We start from the raw sequence: 22007 nt of genomic DNA, 5'->3' as shown, positions 1-22007 counted from the left end.
AAAAGATATTGACCAGTGCTAGCCTCATCCTTTGGTAGCAACCATCCAAGAGTCCACCTATGCCCTGGAACGGTCCAGTCGTTCAGTGGTGTTTGTCTGGACCCCAGGTCACGTCGGATTCCCAGGCAACAAACTTGACAGCAGGCTACGAGGAAACACCGCTTATGGAGATTGGCTTCTCTGCAACTGACCTGCATTCAGTACTACGCCGCAAGGTTTTGCGGCTTTGGGAGACAGAATGTTATAACCTCAGTATACACAACAAAATGCATGCCATTAAGGAGACTACGAATGTGGGGAAAACCTCCACAGAGGCCTCTCGCAGGGACTCTGTGGTTCTCTGCCGGCTCCGCATTGGAGATGCCTGGGTGACACACGGCTACCTCCTGTGCCGTGATGACCCACCTCAGTGTCGGTGCAGCACGTGGCTGAGAGTGGCCCATATCTTGGTGAGCTGTCCTTTTTTGGCTGCCCTGGGACGGACTTTTCAGTTACCGGACTCGTTGCCTTTAATTTTAGCTGACAACGCCTCATCAGCTAATTTAGTTTTAGGTTTTATACATGATGGTGGGTTTTATCATTCTATATAAATTTTAGCTCATGTCCTTTGTCCCTTTGTGTTCTGCTCTCTAATGATTTAGGGTGGATGTTTTAATTGTCGCAGAGTGGCTGGTTTTTCCTTTTTATTCTCGTAGTCGGCCAGTCACGGTCATCTGCTCTCTTGTTTTTCCCCTTCTACATGTTCCTTGCTTCTGCCTGTGGTTTCCTTTTCCTGTTTTGCCCATAGTAGTGTTGGTTGTCCTTCTGTTCCTCTTCTGGTTCTTCCTTTCTCCTGTTATTGTGCTGTACGTCTCCTTTCTTTTCTTCCTTCCCTTGTGTAATTATTTTACAGGGATCAAGGGACCGATGACCTTGTAGTTTGGTCCTTTCCCTCCCCCCTCCATCCTTAAAAAAAAAAAAAACACACATACAGACAAACAATCCCATCAGCATTTCAGAACTGGATCCATGTTTATATTGATATGACTACCGACCAGCTATTGACCAGGATGAACGGTCACTGCCAAGCTGTGGCAGAGAGCATGATAGACCATACTATGGTAACATGCTTGATTTCAGTGGTTGTATTACAACCAGGGTCCCTCTGGATGCTTCCCTCCACCACCAGCTTTTCCGATCTGCACAGATGGGAGCTATCCTTACAACACATTCTCCACCCCTGAAATTATCGTGGCCTCAGCCTACGGTAACCTACTGTCCGCATACTCTGAACTCAACAGTTTGTGCCCACTCTGTCCTATCACCACTTTCTTGTTCACATACCCTTACCCTCATTGTATTCTGCCCTCTGCTAATGCATGCACCCATCTTTACCCTTTCCCACCCTTCCCGTTTTCCACTCTCCTCCTTCCTCACAGCCTCCCAAAGCTGCACCTGGCAATCTTGTCATGCATCCATCCAGTCCCTGCACGCTTTGTCAGACAGTGCTCTTTCCTCCCCCCACCTGTACCCTGTTATCCCTCCCCCTTCCCCACCTCACTCTAGAATGCTGCGTTCATTTAATGTGACAGCTGCATTCTGGTCCGAGCTGCCGGAGATGATGGCAGCCGTGTGTGTGTGTGTGTGTGTGTGTGTGAGAGAGAGAGAGAGAGAGAGAGAGAGAGAGAGAGAGAGAGAGAGATTGGGGGGGGGGGATTTGTTTTTGTTGTTGTTTGGGTAAAGAGTGAAGTAATAATTTTTGTTCTATTAAAGGTTGCTCTTCATTGAACAAACATGAAATGGAAAATGGTGAAAGTTCAACAACATCTGTTGATACTTCTGGTGTGAAAAAAGAGGTATCTGTTGATTCTGAAGGAAGTTCAGCACCACACCCACAGGAAAAGAAACCAAGACTAGCAGAATGTGAGCCAAGTGAAAAAGAGTAAGACAAATTGATTTATCAGTTTACTGTGTTTAGGATGCTGGAATTTTATATGAATAGTAGCAATAACTATAGTGTTACCTGCTTTCCTGTAGATGCATTGAAGTTGCTGATGGCAGACAACTTCAAAATATTCTGCAGTACTTTATTATTAATTACAAAGTCTACTGCCAGATTTCCAGGTACAAATCATTTTCCTCAAATTCCAATACACTTTCTAATACATTCTTGAAGAAAATTTTTACGATTTCAGCTGAAGTTGAGTATACATAATCATATTAATTTATCATCAATCATACTTGTTAGTCATTCAACATGTACTGCCATTCTCCATGAATAATGGTCTTCAACTGTATCATCCATTTTGCTTCTGCATCTTTTATGTAATCACCAGCCATTGGAATGTATTGTCCATCTTTTCTTGTATTTGGAATTCAGTGAATTTCCTTGGGTCATGAACCATCCATGCCAAATGACTTGCTGACCTAAATTTCCTTTCATTGCAGTCATAATTATAAATGCCTTTCTTGTTTGTTTGCTGATCAGTTTGTTTTTCAATTCTTTATGGTGATTTCTAACATGCATCTATCCACTTCATGTGAAGCAGTCATCAGTTTTTTAAAGATTTCCACACTGGAAGTCCAGGTATTATGACAACAATTTTGAATTGGTAGTACATAATAAACTTTTCCGGTTCCTGTGTACTAGAAGTGCCATTAAAAAAAAAATAGTTTTGTTTCTCAAAAATATTCCATGCCATTATTACTTTTCTGTTTATTTGTAAACTGACCTAAACCCAACAACAAATAAATTAGTTCTGTGATTTCATTGTTAATTTGTGCTGTTTTCTTTCCATAATGTTGATTATAATAAGTAATTTTTCAGGCCTACCTTGCTAACAACAACTAACAAACCAAAAGTACTGTAGACCTGGGGAGATGTTTTGGATTTAAAGCTCCCTCTTAGTGTGTTGAAATTTAGTTGACACCTGCACACTTATGGACTTCCTTTAACTTGCAAATTTAAGATGATAATACAAAATTTAAATTAATTTTTCCTCTTAAATTTTTTTTTTTCTTTCTTATTTGGAAAGTAACAGGATGCTATCTCTTTTCTCATAGTACCAGATACTACTGATGTAATTATAAACAGTATCTTCTGTGCTTCAGCTATCTGTATTATGTAAATATTTATTACTAAAAATGTATAAAAATAGATAGCATTTTTTCGAGTTTTTGCGAATTTACTCGCAAAACTCCATCCAGAAACTTTTACCAAATATTGTTTGGTTAATGTTAGTTAGTAGACAGTGCAAGCACAGTGGGCAATATTTTTCTGTGTAAACTGTTAAAATTTTTTGAAAATTCTGCATATTTCGCTTCACTGAATTTCTAGTGTAAAATATGCATGTGGGCAGCACTGTTCCCAGCACTCCTCCGTTTATAACAAACGAGTGAGAACTTGCACATAAAGCATTCTGCGTCGAGTTTTGTGTTTGCTGTGAACTTTTTGTTAGATACAATATCAGTGAGATGTGTGGACTGTGAAAAAGACACGAGGAGGTGGTGTTTAAGAAAAGTGAAAAACATTTCACAGTTGTTGGAAATCTGTTAGAGGTATTGCAGAAATATCTTGGGCCTCAAGTAATGGTATTAGCATCACAGCCGTTGTGCATGAATTGCTACACTCACTACAAGAAGAAATTTAGTGACAATGCACCTCAATAATCACCATCACCTGAATGTGAAACTTAAGAAGACAGTGCACATGTTTATATTCCTGGGGGTGAGAGAAAGTCCAGTTACTGACACTGACACCACTTTGCTACTCCAAGCAGCAGATACAGAAATATGTACCCACTTCCTCACATTATTTGATTTCAAAAGCTTGTAAAATGAGGAATGAGAAAGGTATTTGAGCATGCCCAGATTCTTACTGTGGGCATCTGTTGTAAGGTGATACACTTACTGTTGTTCTGGAATATTACCTAAGTGATCACAAAGATTGCAGTAGGTGAAGTCCTCACCAGGCTGATGTTCTCCCTGTTAGTGAAAATGGTGAAAAAGTTAAAAAGGTAAAAATATATATGACAAGATCAATAAGAGAAACATATATCCTAATGAAAAAGGAGAATTTAAAAATTGGTCTCACACATTCTACTCCTTACGGCCAAATGGTAAAATGCCAGCCAGTGAAAGAAGTATGCACATGTATTTACTGCACTAAATTGAAACTTTTGTTTTGCCATAAGCAGTGTCATAGGAAAGAAGTCCACAAGAGATATACCTGATGCTTTAGTGTATGTCAAGACCTGCTAGACAAAAGTTGGTTGTAGGAGTGTTCAATGTGTCCTGGTGCTGAAGTGACTACTATTAAAGCATTACACTTTCAGGATACTGACAGTAACATAACCTATGCATTGTGAGAGGGAAGAGAGTTGGTGAAGAAGATAGTAGAACCAGAGAAGTTTGTTACAGAGGTTAGGCATTGGGTCACGAAAGGAATGGCTCACCATCATCTCCGAATGATTCAGAGACAGGCCATAGCAGAAGTAAAATCAGCAACTGGTCATGGAAAAAGTGCATGTGATGGTATAGGAGGTATCTGTAAACATTTTCCAACAAGATTAAATCTCCAGCTTGAAGCTGTTGATTCTGTAAGAGATGCTGCTGAATTTGTATACACCATATCAACATTAGTAACAAATATATCTAAAAACAAGGATGATGTGACTTACCGAACGAAAGCGCTGGCAGGTCGATAGACACACAAACAAACACAAACACACACACACAAAATTCAAGCTTTCGCAACAAACTGTTGCCTCATCAGGAAAGAGGGAAGGAGAGGGAAAGACGAGAGGATGTGGGTTTTAAGGGAGAGGGTAAGGAGTCATTCCAATCCCGGGAGCGGAAAGTCTTACCGTAGGGGGAAAAAAAGGACGGGTATACACTCGCGCACACACACACATATCCATCCACACATATACAGACACAAGCAGACATATTTAAAGACAAAGAGTTTGGGCAAAGATGTCAGTCGAGGCGGAAGTGAAGAGGCATAGATGATGTTGAATGACAGGTGAGGTATGAGTGGCGGCAACTTGAAATTAGCGGAGATTGAGGCCTGGTGGGTAACGGGAAGAGAGGATATATTGAAGAGCAAGTTCCCATCTCCGGAGTTCGGATAGGTTGGTGTTGGTGGGAAGTATCCAGATAACCCGGACGGTGTAACACTGTGCCAAGATGTGCTGGCTGTGCACCAAGGCATGTTTAGCCACAGGGTGATCCTCATTACCAACAAACACTGTCTGCCTGTGTCCATTCATGCGAATGGACAGTTTGTTGCTGGTCATTCCCACATAGAATGCATCACAGTGTAGGCAGGTCAGTTGGTAAATCACGTGGGTGCTTTCACATGTGGCTCCGCCTTTGATCGTGTACACCTTCCGGGTTACAGGACTGGAGTAGGTGGTGGTGGGAGGGTGCATGGGACAGGTTTTACACCGGGGGCGGTTACAAGGGTAGGAGCCAGAGGGTAGGGAAGGTGGTTTGGGGATTTCATAGGGATGAACTAACAGGTTACGAAGGTTAGGTGGACGGCGGAAAGACACTCCTGGTGGAGTGGGGAGGATTTCATGAAGGATGGATCTCATTTCAGGGCAGGATTTGAGGAAGTCGTATCCCTGCTGGAGAGCCACATTCAGAATCTGTCAGAATCTGTCACAAGTGGGGCACTTTTGTGGTTCTTCTGTGGGAGGTTCTGGGTTTGAGAGGATGAGGAAGTGGCTCTGGTTATTTGCTTCTGTACCAGGTCGGGAGGGTAGTTTCGGGATGCAAAAGCTGTTGTCTAGTTGTTGGTGTAATGCTTCAGGGATTCCGGACTGGAGCAGATTCGTTTGCCACGAAGACCTAGGCTGTAGGGAAGGGACCGTTTGATGTGGAATGGGTGGCAGCTGTCGTAATGGAGGTACTGTTGCTTGTTGGTGGGTTTGATGTGGACGGACGTCTGAAGCTGGCTATTGGACAGGTGGAGGTCAACGTCAAGGAAAGTGGCATGGGATTTGGAGTAGGACCAGGTGAATGTGATGGAACCAAAGGAGTTGAGGTTGGAGAGGAAATTCTGGAGTTCTTCTTCACTGTGAGTCCAGATTATGAAGATGTCATCAATAAATCTGTACCAAACTTTGGGTTGGCAGGCCTGGGTAACCAAGAAGGCTTCCTCTAAGCGACCCATGAATAGGTTGGCGTATGAGGGGGCCATCCTGGTACCAATGGCTGTTCCCTTTAATTGTTGGTATGTCTGGCCTTCAAAAGTGAAGAAGTTGTGGGTCAGGATGAAGCTGGCTAAGGTGATGAGGAAAGAGGTTTTTGGTAGGGTGGCAGGTGATCGGCGTGAAAGGAAATGCTCCATCGCAGCAAGGCCCTGGACGTGCGGAATATTTGTGTATAAGGAAGTGGCATCAATGGTTACAAGGATGGTTTCCGGGGGTAACAGATTGGGTAAGGATTCCAGGCGTTCGAGAAAGTGGTTGGTGTCTTTTGATGAAGGATGGGAGACTGCATGTAATGGGTTGAAGGTGTTGATCTACGTAGGCAGAGATACGTTCTGTGGGGGCTTGGTAACCAGCTACCATGGGGCGGCCGGGATGATTGGGTTTGTGGATTTTAGGTAGAAGGTAGGGGTGCGGGGTGTTGGTGGGGTCAGGAGGTTGATGGAGTCAGGTGAAAGGTTTTGCAGGGGGCCTAAGGTTCTGAGGATTCCTTGAAGCTCCGCCTGGACATCGGGAATGGGGTTACCTTGGCAAACTTTGTATGTGGTGTTGTCTGAAAGCTGACGCAGTCCCTCAGCCACATACTCCCGACGATCAAGTACCACGGTCGTGGAACGCTTGTCTGCCGGAAGAATGACGATGGATCGGTCAGCCTTAAGATCACGGATAGCCTGGGCTTCAGCAGTGGTGGTGTTGGGAGTAGGATTAAGGTTTTTTAAGAAGGATTGAGATGCAAGGCTGGAAGTCAGAAATTCCTGGAAGGTTTGGAGAGGGTGATTTTGAGGAAGAGGAGGTGGGTCCCGCTGCGACAGAGGACGGAACTGTTCCAGGCAGGGTTCAATTTGGATGGTGTCTTGGGGAGTTGGATCATTAGGAGTAGGATTAGGATCATTTTTCTTCGTGGCAAAGTGAAATTTCCAGCAGAGAGTACGAGTGTAGGACAGTAAATCTACATCTACATCTACATCTACATTCATACTCCGCAAGCCCAACGAGGGCTGTTTGGTTGAATCTGGGAGTGGGGCTGAAGGTGAGGCCTTTGGATAGGACAGAGGTTTCGGATTGGGAGAGAGGTTTGGAGGAAAGGTTAACTACTGAATTAGGGTGTTGTGGTTCCAGATTGTGTTGATTGGAATTTTGAGGTTTTGGAGGGAGTGGAGATGGAAGTGGGAGATTGAGTAGATGGGAGAGACTGGGTTTGTGTGCAATGAGAGGAGGTTGAGGTTTGCTGGAAAGGTTGTGAAGGGTGAGTGAGTTGCCTTTCCGGAGGTGGGAAACCAGGAGATTGGATAGTTTTTTTTGAGGTGGAGGGTGGCCTGCTGTTCTAATTTACGGTTGGCCTGTAGGAGGATGCTCTGAACAGCCGGTGTGGATGTGGGAGAGAAAGGATTGAGGACTTTGATTAGGGATAGGAGTTGACGGGTGTGTTCATCGGCTGAGTTGATGTGTAGGTGAAGGATTAGGTGGATGAGGGCAATGGATTGTTCAGTTTGGAACTGGTATAGGGACTGATGGAAAGAAGGGTTGCAGCCAGAGATGGGAACTTCAAGTGTGAGGCCTTTGAAACTCTTTAATTCTAAATGAAAGTACATTAAGGAAATTCCGTTGAAACTCTTTAATTCTAAATGAAAGTACATTAAGGAAATTCCGTTTAAAAAAGAGAGCAGCAGCCTGCATTAGGAATTTGATCAAGCCATTTAATTTCTTGTGTGTATGACAATCACTGGTGGGTAGGACAGTTAATAAGTCTCTCATGAGCTGCAAGGTATAACTGCCTCCTTTATGACACATCGTGGCCCTGCTAATGCTTTCAAATGGCCATCATTAAAAGATAAGTGTGCAGTTCCCATTTCCCAATTACTGCTCTTATTGGATCATTCTTGTCCGTGTGTAAATTCAGCTCGGCTATACAAGTTCAGTGAGATGCAGGTGGAAAAAAAGAAAAACAGATGAACTCTTTTCAACAGAACAGTGTTGATTGTTACATTGTAAGCAACTTTGATTCATGGAAAGTCGTGAAGAACTAAAATAATGACGGAAGACAATAATAATTTGTGAATAATATCATAAAAAGGAAACCGGGTATAGATATTCCATCCATTTCATTTTTGTTATAAAATTCTTTTGAACAAAATTATGAATTGTTTTCCCACTCATTCTTAATGTTGTAAAGTAATTATTTTGATTCAGAAATACCAGTTTTGCATGATATTTACTTATAATCAGCACTCAGTTTAAATATTAAGGTGTCCATGATTTTTTTTTGACCTCGAGAGTAGAGCTAGGTCTACCTAAAACTTTCTCACGTTTTGTACAGACAAGTGTTGTCACTCTGATTGTACATTCCCTAAGTACAATACCAACTAATGTGCCATGAAATTTTAGAACATGTCGAATGGAGTTTTTGGAGAAAATAATTTCTAAATAACCAAAAAATTTCAGATTCTTTCATCTTTATGCACAAATGTTTTGACAGTTTAAAAGTTTCATGCATTGATGTCATAGCTGACAGTTAGCACTCCTTCCACTTTATCATTTCTCAAGACAGTTCACATCCTGTGACTATTCATATTTTCAAAACATAATTTTGAAACTCACAAAAAAAGTCACAAATTCACATAGTTTATTTTTACAAAAAACTGGGAAAAAAGCTCAGAAGTGTTTATGTATTAATCATGTCTCATAGTATTGGGAAAAAAGTATTTATTGAAAACACATTCAGATCTCTCTCTCTTTCGGTTTCTTTATAACAATTTTTCAATTTTCCCTTTATGTTACAAGATTTTCACAATCATTTCGAGAGGTCTGTAGTGTTTTAACAAATCATCAGAAAATCAAAATATTTTAGTTTTGGTGAGGTATCATGTGGAACTTAAACATACATTTTTTTCAGCAAACTTTGAAATAGTGAGTGACACATTCACTCTCAACCTGTATGATTTGAGATGAAATCACCCAGATATTGTAGTTTCATAACATTATGATTGGAAGTAAATAGTATATAACAGTTAATTTTGGTTGTGATCAGAGATGAATTACGTACATTGTGTGGATGAAACTTTCTTTAGTTTTTGCTGTTACAGAATTTTTGTGTTTTTTATTATTACCTGTAGCCTAGCAATATCTAGATTAGGTGGGAATGTGACTGTTTGATTGTGAATCGGTGACGCCAACAAATGTGAAAGCAAAAATTGATTGTGTTGAGAGATTGACCTGTAGTATAGCCAGAGGTTTAGGTTAGGTTGGGAGGGGGCCCAAATATTGGTTGTGAGTTGGCGAAGCAAATAAATGTGAAAGCTAGAAACGGGTTATGTTGTTTGACATGTAGCATAGTCCAAGGTATATGTAAGAGTGATGTCTCTCTGCCTGAAAGAGTAGTGGCAGTGATAAATAGATACTAGTGTAAGTTCTGTTAATAGTTATTTCTGTGCACAGATTCTTTTGATCTAACCACATGGAAAGGGGTCGGTTTGCTTAAAGGAGGTTTTTTCATCCTAACCTAAAGAAGACAAAGATGATGTGACTTACCGAATGAAAGCGCTGGCAGGTCGATAGACACACAAACAAACACAAACACACACACAAAATTCAAGCTTTCACAACAAACTGTTGCCTCATGTACATTGTGCTTGCCTCGTAACTTGTCTCTTGTTGCGAAAGCTTGAATTTTGTGTGTGTGTTTGTGTTTGTTTGTGTGTCTATCGACCTGCCAGCGTTTTCGTTCGGTAAGTCACATCATCTTTGTTTTTAGATATATTTTTCCCACGTGGAATGTTTCCCTCTATTATATTAACCTAAAGAAAAAATTTACGAAGGTGTATTTATTTTAAGAGATATTACGTTTTAATTTTCTGGCCCGAGTTTGTCTGTAATCACCATAATTATTAAAGTTGCACTTGGTGTTCTTATAAGGAACCAATGGGAAATACTAAAACAGATGAGTTGAGCCTCTTTTGAGTGGACAGTTCGATTTTACTCCTTTGTGTTTTCAGTTATAGCCTCCAAAAGAATTTTTTACAGGGATCTTGTCCTTTTGGAAGACGAATGCAGTTCACTGGTGTAGCTTGCACGGTTTTGTAGCCATTCATGGAAAGTGTCCAAAGTGTGATGGAGATATGAGCCTTATTTGTCATACAAAAGATACAGATGGGGTTCAGTGGATAAAACAATGAATCAATTTTCAACATAATCACCCTTTATTTCAATACGCATTTCACATCTGTGAATTAACAACTCGGTGCTTTTCAAAAAGTAAAGAGTTTGACAGAGCACTGAAAGACCTGAGTCGAAACAAGGCCCCGGGAGTAGACAACGTTCCATTAGAACTACTGATGGCCTTGGGAGAGCCAGTCATGACAAAACTCTACCATCTGGTGAGCAAGATGTATGAGACAGGCGAAATACCCACAGACTTCAAGAAGAATATAATAATTCCAATCCCAAAGAAAGCAGGTGTTGACAGATGTGAAAATTACCGAACTATCAGTTTAATAAGTCACAGCTGCAAAATACTAACGCGAATTCTTTACAGACGAATGGAAAAACTGGTAGAAGCAGACCTCGGGGAAGATCAGTTTGTATTCCGTAGAAATGTTGGAACATGTGAGGCAATACTAACCTTACGACTTATCTTAGAAGAAAGATTAAGGAAAGGCAAACCTACGTTTCTAGCGTTTGTAGGCTTAGAGAAAGCTTTTGACAACGTTAACTGGAATACTCTCTTTCAAATTCTGAAGGTGGCAGGGGTAAAATACAGGGAGCGAAAGGCTTTTTACAATTTGTACAGAAACCAGATGGCAGTTATAAGAGTCGAGGGGCATGAAAGGGAAGCAGTGGTTGGGAAAGGAGTGAGACAGGGTTGTAGCCTCTCCCCGATGTTATTCAATCTGTATATTGAGCAAGCAGTAAAGGAAACAAAAGAAAAATTCGGAGTAGGAGCTGCATCAAACCAGTCTCAAGACTGAAGACCACAACAACAACAACAACAACAACAACAACAAACATGTGGGTACTCTAATGAAAGCTTTTTCATGGACATGTATGTTCTTCACTACACTAATATTAGATGAATAAGTGCCATATTTTTTCAAGGGCTATTAGTTTCAAGAAAATCTGTGCTAAGCGAAAAGCTGTCTCAAAAATCTTTGGTACCTAGACAGTGTCGTAATTCATTCTGATTGCTTCAGTCTGTAGTTTTGTCAACAACCTGAGAGTGGCTCAGTTCTAATGCAACCTTATTCCTTTTTCTAATTGAAATCCAGTGGTTTTTCCAGGCAGTCAGTGATAATTTTAATGGATATTTTGTACATGAGGGTCCTTTCTTGTCAAACCGGTAAACTACAGCTTTGGTCCATTTTTATGAATTTTTTGTCTCTTACATAAATTCCACAAATAATTTTGCAAGTCTTCTATGTTACTTTTCCTCCAGCTTTAATTTGTTTGATTCATGATCATTTTTTTTTTTTTTTACTTCCTTTTATTGTACCTTGGTTAACATATTTTGCTGTTAAGAAAGGTATTAAGAGAAAATGTAAAATAATTTATTCTCAAATACATTACTGTGTTATCTCAATTGGTAGTACCAAATATTTGAAATGTGAACGCTGTGTTTCCTGACACTTGACTGTTCATAAACTCTGTTTCTAAACCAGCACTACCTACATAATGAGTCACACATTCCCCTGTTAGGCAGCAACTGTTGGTACTTCTGCCCTCAGTGCAGCTGTATGGCAGCTCTGAAAGCCAGAGGGCCCCGTGAACTTTCTCTGTTTCATTTTTATTTAATACCTGCAGGCTTGTAACCAGTTACTATTGAGTTACTTCAGCTTTCACTTCACTAAAATTATCCACAATGACTAAAGTCACACTAAATTTGTCATTTCTTCCGAGTGTTGACACACTGTGATGTACCAAGCATTGTGCCACATGAAATTCTTCACTACCTCTGTGTGTTTTGTGCTTTTTACATCATCTTGCATAAGTTTGTTGCATCTAGAGGAGGTGCTCATGGGAGCGAAATATTTCCACAAAGTGCCACTTTAAGTGAATTGTTCTGTGATGTGCATCCAGGAAATCTGATCTGAGTGATAATGTCATAATCACTGTGGCCCTGAAGGTGGGAGTTACTGTGACCTGACAGCTCCACTGCTCTGTCTGTTTGAGGCAGGCCCATATCGTGTACACAAATTTTAACCATGTTGCATCCTGCAGTTGTTCTCCCAATTGCCCATAGTAGCTGCAGCCTTCAGATTGTCCAAGAAAATCTAGATACGGTACGTTTTCCAGGTTTGCACCCCCCCCCCCCCCCCCATAGGGTAATCAATGAAGATTAACATATTCTGGCCCTCCTTAGCTTATATAATTATCTAGTCATACCTTGATTACCTGTGTACTGTTGCTCAACTTCTAGAGACTTTACACCAACTCTTACATGGTATTAGTTGGAGAGGTGTGGCATGATCTGTGCATAAGGTGAAGTGGTCATGTGAGGGGGGACTGCAAGCAGGAGGAAGGTTGTGCACATTGCTACCAACCATCTTAAAGATATTGTGGTATTAAATGGCACACAGCTGCAGCTGAGACTTAATCTGCTCACATAAGTGATGCTCTTGTTAATAGCCATTGTTGGTGTCCTGTGAAATACCATTGCCCTTATATTGTTTCTCTCACTGGCTCCCTTCAAGGAATGGGAAAGCCAGCACAATCACCTCAAGGTGGCCCACAGCACAACCCACTGAAGCACAATTGCCAACAACCTTCTGCCTCCATGTTACCACTAGAGCTCCACACAAGCATTGCCCTACATGAGGCGTTGCCTGCTTACCTTGTGCATGGAGATCGAACCAGCGAGTCTTTCATACTAAACCTCTAGCCAACCCGGGATGCAAGGTGACACGCTTGTGGCAGAAAACCTACCTTAGTGTTTTGTGCTGGCATACTTTTAACACAGATCTGACAGTTTCTTTCTGTATCTTTAATGTCTCTGTCCATTCCTTTCCAAATAAACTTGCTGCAAATTTTTTGCCAGGTTCGTAAACAACCAGAATGTCCACCTACTGGAAAATATTTAAATCTGTATGAAATTAGCTCCTTTGGTACCACCACCTGAGGCTTTCCATCAACTTTTGGTGTACTTCACAACACGTGTTCCATAGGTGAGTAGGGTGGCTCCAACTCTCCACTATGTAGCCATTCCTTAATACCCTTGATGACTACACCTGGTCTTGATGCTACTTAATCCATTTATACAGTGACGGAAAGTCCATCGAAATGAACTTACTCAGGGTGAGAGGGCGTACTTGGTAACGTCCCTTTAATGTGAACAACCTCAAACCTACCTGGTGTAGAGGTATGAAACCGGAATTTTCCAAGAGACAGTGCTACCTGCCAGTGTAGGGCCTGTGAGACCCTGTCTACAATGCCATCTGCTTCCTATAGTGGCTGACGACAAATGTCAATACACAGTAACCAAAGTTCCATACATTGGTATCTGTTTCAAACCCTTAAACATGTCTAGTTTCGTGCCTATGAAATAAGATTTTCGCACAGCATTTGTTTTCTGTTATCATATGAAGAAAACCACTGCAGAATCACATTGAATTCTTGTTGAAGATTTTGGCGAACATGCTCATGAGAAAACAGTGTTTAGAGTGGTTCAAATAATTCAAAAGTGCTGATTTTGATGTGATTAACGATGAGTGTGGGCAACTACTGAAACAGTTAGTAGACAACAAATTGCAGGCCTTATTGGATGAAGATATTACTCAAACTGAACAGGAACTTGTGGAACAATTGAATGTGATACAGAAAGCCATTTCTCTTTGGTTGAAAGATGTGGGAAATATGCAGAAAGTGGGAAAATGGGTTCTGCATGAACTGAAAGAAAGACAGCAAGCGAATTGAAAGACCACTTGTGAAATACTGCTCGCCAAATACAAAAGCAAGTCGTTCTCCATCGAATAGTGACAGGTGATGAAAAGTGGATCCATTTTGAGAATCCTAAGCGTACTAAATCATGGGTGCATTGATGCAATCCATTGACATCCCCTGCAAGATTAAATCACTTTGGAAAGAAAAGAGTGCTCTCTGTTTGGTGGGATCAGAAGGGTGTCATCTATTATGAGTTATGATTGATTTAAATTGAGCATTATGTGAAAAATGGCCAAAATATGGAAAAAGGCAACACAGTCATATTGCTCGATGATAATGCTCCATCACACACAGCAAAACGGGTCAGGGAAGAGATAGAGGCATTCAGTTGGGAAATACTAAGGCATGCGGTTTATACTCCAGTCCCCCCCCCCCCCCCCCCCCCCCCCCACCACCACCACCACCACAGCATTCACAGCCTTCCAGAGAGGTGGGAAAAATGTATTAATAGCAATGAAGATTATTTTGAATAAAATATTGTTTATCAGTTGTATATAATTATTGCAACCAAATTTCAGTTTCTTACTTCCACACCTGGTAAATGCTAATATCCAGATAGATCATGCTATTCATCTGGTCTTATGAGGCGTGCCTGGGACCCAACACAATGCCTTGTTATCATTCTTGAGCTCAGAGGTGATATGTTTGATCTAAGAACTAAATTTCTCCAGGGCGAGAAAACCACCAGTGCCTCAAACTCGCAGTATTTCCTCTCCGCCTCAGATAATCCCATCAGTGCGTATGCACCAGTTGTTCACCATGATCTCCTTCCTGCAATAAAACAGCTCTTTGATAAAAATAATAAAAGCATCCATTTGAACAATGACTTTTTTAAAAATTTGGCAATGCTGATATTGGAGCCAACGCCAAAGCTTCTTTCTATGCTTGAAAGGCAGCTTCTTGTGACAGACCCCAGTTAAACTTCTGTCCCTTCCCTAAAAAAAAATTCTGTCCAATTACACTGGCAATGGTTGTGATGTTGGTAGATCTTGGATAACAAAGAACTGCTTGTAATCTCTTGGGGTCGATAACTACTCCTGCTGCAGATGCTATATGACCCAGAAGCTGAATCACTCTTTGTGCAGACTTCACGTTATCTGGATTAACAGTCAACTCAGCTTTACATAATCTACCAAAGACTTGGTTCAAATGACCCCCAATGCTTCTCCATTAGCCTACTATACACAACCAGATCATCCAGAGAGTGTAACATGAACTCAAACTTAATATTTGACTACATGGCGTCCATGAAATGTGATAATACTGCCACTTAAATTTGAATAAATTCCAATCTGTAATAAATGCAGTGATTTTCGTCGAGTTCTAATGTAAGGGGATCTGATTATAAGCCTGACTCAGATAAAGTACTGTAAACACTGCTGCACCCTTGAGCCAGGTGAGACGTGAATGAAAATCGGGTAGCAGAATTGATTTAAGAACCCCTTTTTTATTAAGCTCACTGTAATCTATAACTTGTCTTCAACCTACACCTGGTTTAGGGACTAAAAATATTGGTGCCACATTAGGAGATTGGAAGCGTAATGACTCCCTGCTGTAGCATCTTCTCAATGTGTTCTTCAAACTCCTTTAGTCTGGGTGGAGATAGCCGGTATGGCGCTTTCCCCATGGGCATTTGATCTGTGAGTTCTATCTCATATTCTAGTGGAGCAGTGATTCCCAACTTGACTGTCAATATATCTCTATACTACCCACACAGTTCACGTATATGGACCCTGTGCTCATTCTTAATTACTCCAAATCTTTTGGTACCAGCTTGCTTGCTGGTGTTGCCTCCAATTCTGCCTCAGGAATATTACCTTGTACCAGTTTGGTTTGTGTACGATAGTGCTCACACAACTGATGCCTGAAATAATAACTACTGTCTGCTCCGTCAAGTACCCCAATCTTCCATATGATATCTGAGCCAATAATAAATGGCGTTGACAAATTGAATGTTAACTTTCCACGTATAACCTTGTATTCCCAATCTGATAACCAACATCCCTCGGACATCCAACTGGGTATTGTTACTTGGGTTCCTCCTGTTCAGTATTTCCCCATTTGCAGCAACTGCTGTTTCTATTGATCCACTCCATGTCTGATGCCAGCACTACACTGACTGAATCCACCAATCCACAGACTGCTTCATTTTTAACATAGTGACGTATGTGTGTCAGCTGTTTAGACTGTCTTGACTTCATGGTTGTAATTGCCCCAACCTGCACTTCTCCCAGTCGCCATGCAGGATAAAGTGGTCCAACTGTCATTGGTCAGTCCCCATGCTTTGACTTACAGAACATTTTTGGGCTAGATGTGTGCTTACAGAACATTTTTGGGCTAGATGTGTGGATTTGCCACAAGCAAAAACCATAAGTTGTCGTGGCCTATACATGTGGTATTGTCATATGTTTGGCGTCTATAGTTCATTCTCTTTTGTTCACTTGTAGACATAAGCCACCTATTGCATGTGGCTAACAGGTATCACCCAAAGTAGCACAATCATATGGTTTTTCACACAGACACTGCTCTCTGTTGATCCCCCAGCTGTATACCCTCAAGAATATGTCATACAACTTCAGACTAAATCCTAGGCACAACTCTAGCCCTCCACTTACAGCTCTCTTCATAACAGGTGAACTGCTTCTAAGGACCTTTCACATGTTCATAATGAAGGAGCATCTGCAGTGCCCTATGTGATGTAGATCCCCTGCAGGTCCTCTCATGAAATTCGTGCAAAGTTTCACCCTGGTTAATGGAATTTTTTGCACAGTTTCCAACAAGCCTCCATCAACCTTTGTGGCTATTGTTTGTAACAATTCCTCCTTTCTAACATGTAAGGCTCCACCCTTCTCTTCCAATTTATTTAAAAAATAAAACTGCCTACAGGACAGAACTTACTAAAAACTCACTCACCTCCAGCAAAATGCCTTAAAGCTGATTCAACAACTTACTGAGGTGACTAAACCCTGTATTCCCTGCCGTTTCATCTACTGAACCCCTCTCTTCTCTCAGCCTCAATCCAAAACTAGCCCACCACAGATAAAACATGAAACACGTCTTGCAGTTCCACCAACTGTGATCAAGTAGAAGTGATTTTGGTCACCAACAACAAAGCCTTAATTCTGTTCCTATCATGTTCCAGCTTCGCACACAGCTTCTGAACTTAACCTGTTGATCTGATTCTTAAACAGTGGATGATGACAAATATCAAGCTCTTCCAATACTTTCTGGATGACTTGAAGTGCAGATTCTTGGGCAACACTACCAGTGATGTTGACCCATCCTCCTTCACCTGCTCCAAAATTTCCTAGACAGTACGCTGCGTTTAGCTCCTCTAATTGCAATTTCATACATAAATTCCTCCCTATGGAGATAACTAGCATCTTGAATCGACCTTAGTTCCATTTTCTGGGTTTAAGTTGCTTCACAACAATGCAGTCAAATTGACTGCTCCAGTAACCCTACCGACTGCATCAGGCGTGTGGGGGTGTAACTCAGTAACCACATTCTGTGGTGTACCACTAGTAATCGGAGCTCAACCCCATGAGCAGTTATTAAGTGGAGGGCTGGGGAATTATCGCAATTGCAATACATTAACAACCACATATTTCAACCAAATGAGTGGCCATAACCAACAACCCACTTGGGCCACTAGGGCATACTCTAATTGCATATCTGCAAGGCTGAAGTATATACTTATTTCACAGCATTCTGAAACTATCATCATCCTTACCTTATAACACAAACAGATTTCAGTCCGCTAATAACTGAACAGAAATGCTAAATACCAGCAATTGCTCCTTTCAGCTCACAACTGCCATCAGCACTACCATTATCAGCCTGCATCCTTGCAAATCAACTCAAAAGCTGCTAGCCAGAACCACATTAATAGATGGTAAAACATGATAAAAGCAGGAAGTGTACAATCATAGTTCTGAATTCCAGAATGAGATTTTCACTCTGCAGCGGAGTGTGCGCTGATACGAAACTTCCTGGCAGATTAAAACTGTGTGCCCGACCGAGACTCAAACTCGGGACCTTTGCCTTTCGCAGGCAAGTGCTCTACCATCTGAGCTACCGAAGTACGACTCACGCCTGGTACTCACAGCAGATACTGGCAGAAGTAAAGCTGTGAGTACCGGGCGTGAGTCGTGCTTCGATAGCTCAGATGGTAGAGCACTTGCCCGCGAAAGGCAAAGGTCCCGAGTTCGAGTCTCGGTCGGGCACACAGTTTTAATCTGCCAGGAAGTTTCATAGTTCTGAATTGCTTTTTAACCAGGCCTCAGCATCCTACACTGAAGCGCCAAAGGATATACAGACATATGTAAACAGGCAGAATATGGTGCTGTGCTTGGCGACACCTATATAAGACAAGTGTCTGGCACAGTTGTTAGATTGGTCACTGCTGCTACAATGGCAGGTTATCAAGATTTAAGTGAGTTTGAATGTTGTGTTAAGGTCAGCACATGAGCGACAGGACACAGCATCTCCGAGGTAGCTATGAGGTGTGGATTTTCCCATACGACCATTTCACGAGTGTACCATGAATATCAGGAATCTGGTAAAACTTCAAATCTCCGAGATTGTGGTGGCTGGAAAGAGATCCTGCAAGAATGAGACCAATGATGATTGAAGAGAATAGTTCAACGTGATAGAAGTGCAACGCTTCCGCAAATTGCAGCAGACTTCAATGCTGGGCCATCAAAAAATGTCAGCGTGCTAACCTTTCAATGAAACGTCATCAATAAGAGCTTTTAGAGCCACAGGCCCTTTCCTGTACCCTTGATAAGTGCATGACACAAAGCTTTATGCCTTGCCTTGGCCCATCATCAACATTGGACTGTTGATGACTGGATACATGTTGCATGGTCAGACAAGTCTTGTTTCAAATTGTATCGAACAGATGGAAATGTGTGGGTATGGAGACTACGTCATGAATCCATGGATCCTTTGTGTCAGCAGGAGACTGTTCAAGCTGGTGGAGGGTCTTATGGTGTGGGGCGTGTGTAGTTGGAGTGATACGGGACACCTTATATGTCTGGATACAACTCTGACAGTTGAAATGTACGTAAGCATCCTGTCTGATCACCAGCATCAATTCATGTCCATTGTGCATTGTGACAGACTTGGACAATTCCAGCAAGGCGATGCGACACCCACACGCCCTGAATTGCTACAGAGTGCTCCAGGAACACTCCTCTGAGTTTAAAGACTTCGCTGGCCACCAAATTCCACAGACACGAACATTATTGAGCGTATCTGGGATGCCTTGCAATGTGCTGTTCAGAAGAGATCTCCACCCCCTCATACCCTTCCAGGTTACTGGACAGCCCTGCAGGATTCATGTTGTCAGTTCCCTTCAGCATTAATTCAGACATTTGTCGAGTCTGTGCCATGTTGTGTTGGGCACTTCTGAATGCTTGCCGGAGCCCTGCATGATATTGGGCAGGTGTACCACTTTCTTTGGCACATCAGTGTATGATGATTAAATCGACACCCTAGCTGCAAACAAGCGTTGATATACATCATTGGGGACATGTTGAAGATGTGTGCCCCAACTGGGACTTGAACCCGAGATCTCCTGCTTACATGGCAGACGCTCTATCCACCACCACCGAGGGCACAGAGGATAGTGCACCTGCAGGGACTTAATCCCTTGCACGCTCCCCATGAGACCCACATTCCCAACAGGTCCACACCACTACATTCGTAGTGCGCCTAATAGGTATTTGCCCATCATACTCATTACTCGTGACAGATTTATCTACCAAGTACTTAGCAGATTTATCTACCAAGTACTTCGTAGATTAATCTGTCACAAGTAATGAGTGTGATGGGCAAGCATCTATGAGGTGCACTATGAATGTAGTGGTGTGGACAAGTTGGGAATGTGGGTCTCATGGGGAGCGTACAAGGGATAAGTCTCTGCAGGCGCACTATCCTCTGTGTCCTCGGTGGCTCAGATGGATAGAGCATCTGCCATGTGAGCAGGAGATCCTGGTCGGGGCACACATTTTCAACATGTCCCTAATGATGTATATCAATGCCTGTTTGCAGTTAGGGTGTCGGTTTAATCATCATTTCATTCTAGAGAAGCTGCACGGTCATCAGTGGTATCTGTTCTTTTGGAAACAGATACTACCTTCATATATATTCAGTGTATATTGGAATAGCTATTGAGCAGTTCCGAGTGATGAAATTATGCTTGGTGCCTTGGACCCATATGGAAATGAATGTCTGAGAAATCGATGAGACAGCTCTTCTTGAATGTGTGTGGGACTGCAGATATACACTCCTGGAAATGGAAAAAAGAACACATTGACACCGGTGTGTCAGACCCACCATACTTGCTCCGGACACTGCGAGAGGGCTGTACAAGCAATGATCACACGCACGGCACAGCGGACACACCAGGAACCGCGGTGTTGGCTGTCGAATGGCGCTAGCTGCGCAGCATTTGTGCACCGCCGCCGTCAGTGTCGGCCAGTTTGCCGTGGCATACGGAGCTCCATCGCAGTCTTTAACACTGGTAGCATGCCGCGACAGCGTGGACGTGAACCGTATGTGCAGTTGACGGACTTTGAGCGAGGGCGTATAGTGGGCATGCGGGAGGCCGGGTGGACGTACCGCCGAATTGCTCAACACGTGGGGCGTGAGGTCTCCACACTACATCGATGTTGTCGCCAGTGGTCGGCGGAAGGTGCACGTGCCCGTCGACCTGGGACCGGACCGCAGCGACGCGCGGATGCACGCCAAGACCGTAGGTTCCTACACAGTGCCTTAGGGGACCGCACCGCCACTTCCCAGCAAATTAGGGACACTGTTGCTCCTGGGGTATCGGCGAGGACCATTCGCAACCGTCTCCATGAAGCTGGGCTACGGTCCCGCACACCGTTAGGCCGTCTTCCGCTCACGCCCCAACATCGTGCAGCCCGCCTCCAGTGGTGTCGCGACAGGCGTGAATGGAGGGACGAATGGAGACGTGTCGTCTTCAGCGATGAGAGTCGCTTCTGCCTTGGTGCCAATGATGGTCGTATGCGTGTTTGGCGCCGTGCAGGTGAGCGCCACAATCAGGACTGCATACGACCAAGGCACACAGGGCCAACACCCGGCATCATGGTGTGGGGAGCGATCTCCTACACTGGCCGTACACCACTGGTGATCGTCGAGGGGACACTGAATAGTGCACGGTACATCCAAACCGTCATCGAACCCATCGTTCTACCATTCCTAGACCGGCAAGGGAACTTGCTGTTCCAACAGGACAATGCACGTCCGCATGTATCCCGTGCCACCCAACGTGCTCTAGAAGGTGTAAGTCAACTACCCTGGCCAGCAAGATCTCCGGATCTGTCCCCCATTGAGCATGTTTGGGACTGGATGAAGCGTCGTCTCACGTGGTCTGCACGTCCAGCACAAACGCTGGTCCAACTGAGGCGCCAGGTGGAAATGGCATGGCAAGCCGTTCCACAGGACTACATCCAGCATCTCTACGATCGTCTCCATGGGAGAATAGCAGCCTGCATTGCTGCGAAAGGTGGATATACACTGTACTAGTGCCGACATTGTGCATGCTCTGTTGCCTGTGTCTATGTGCCTGTGGTTCTGTCAGTGTGATCATGTGATGTATCTGACCCCAGGAATGTGTCAATAAAGTTTCCCCTTCCTGGGACAATGAATTCACGGTGTTCTTATTTCAATTTCCAGGAGTGTAGATAAAGCTGGCTCTCCATAAGATAAATAGATGTCAGGAACATGCATACATGCTACAAGCTCAAAATCAATTATGGTGTGCTTTAGGCCTTTATATGGCTCCAGTTATATTCAGAAATGTTTTACACTCCGAGCAATTAATACAAAATGCTACCGACTTCAGCAGTTCTA

The 22007-nt window shown here is 42.8% G+C and overlaps 1 protein-coding gene across 2 annotated transcripts in view; it reads left to right on the top strand.

The window, feature by feature from the left end:
• The window catches only part of LOC126262872 (DNA (cytosine-5)-methyltransferase 1-like), a 257340-nt gene that overhangs the window by 27726 nt on the left and 207607 nt on the right, over window positions 1-22007 (top strand). For both annotated transcript variants that reach the window (XM_049959738.1, XM_049959737.1), the window contains exon 4: window positions 1753-1921. In XM_049959738.1, coding sequence (XP_049815695.1) covers window positions 1753-1921 — 169 coding nt within the window. The remainder of the gene's footprint in view (window positions 1-1752; window positions 1922-22007) is intronic.

The sequence above is a fragment of the Schistocerca nitens genome, chromosome 6, assembly GCF_023898315.1.
Source record: "Schistocerca nitens isolate TAMUIC-IGC-003100 chromosome 6, iqSchNite1.1, whole genome shotgun sequence".
In the NCBI taxonomy this organism is placed as follows: Eukaryota; Metazoa; Arthropoda; class Insecta; order Orthoptera; family Acrididae; genus Schistocerca; species Schistocerca nitens.
This window is presented reverse-complemented; position numbering and strand designations above follow the sequence as displayed.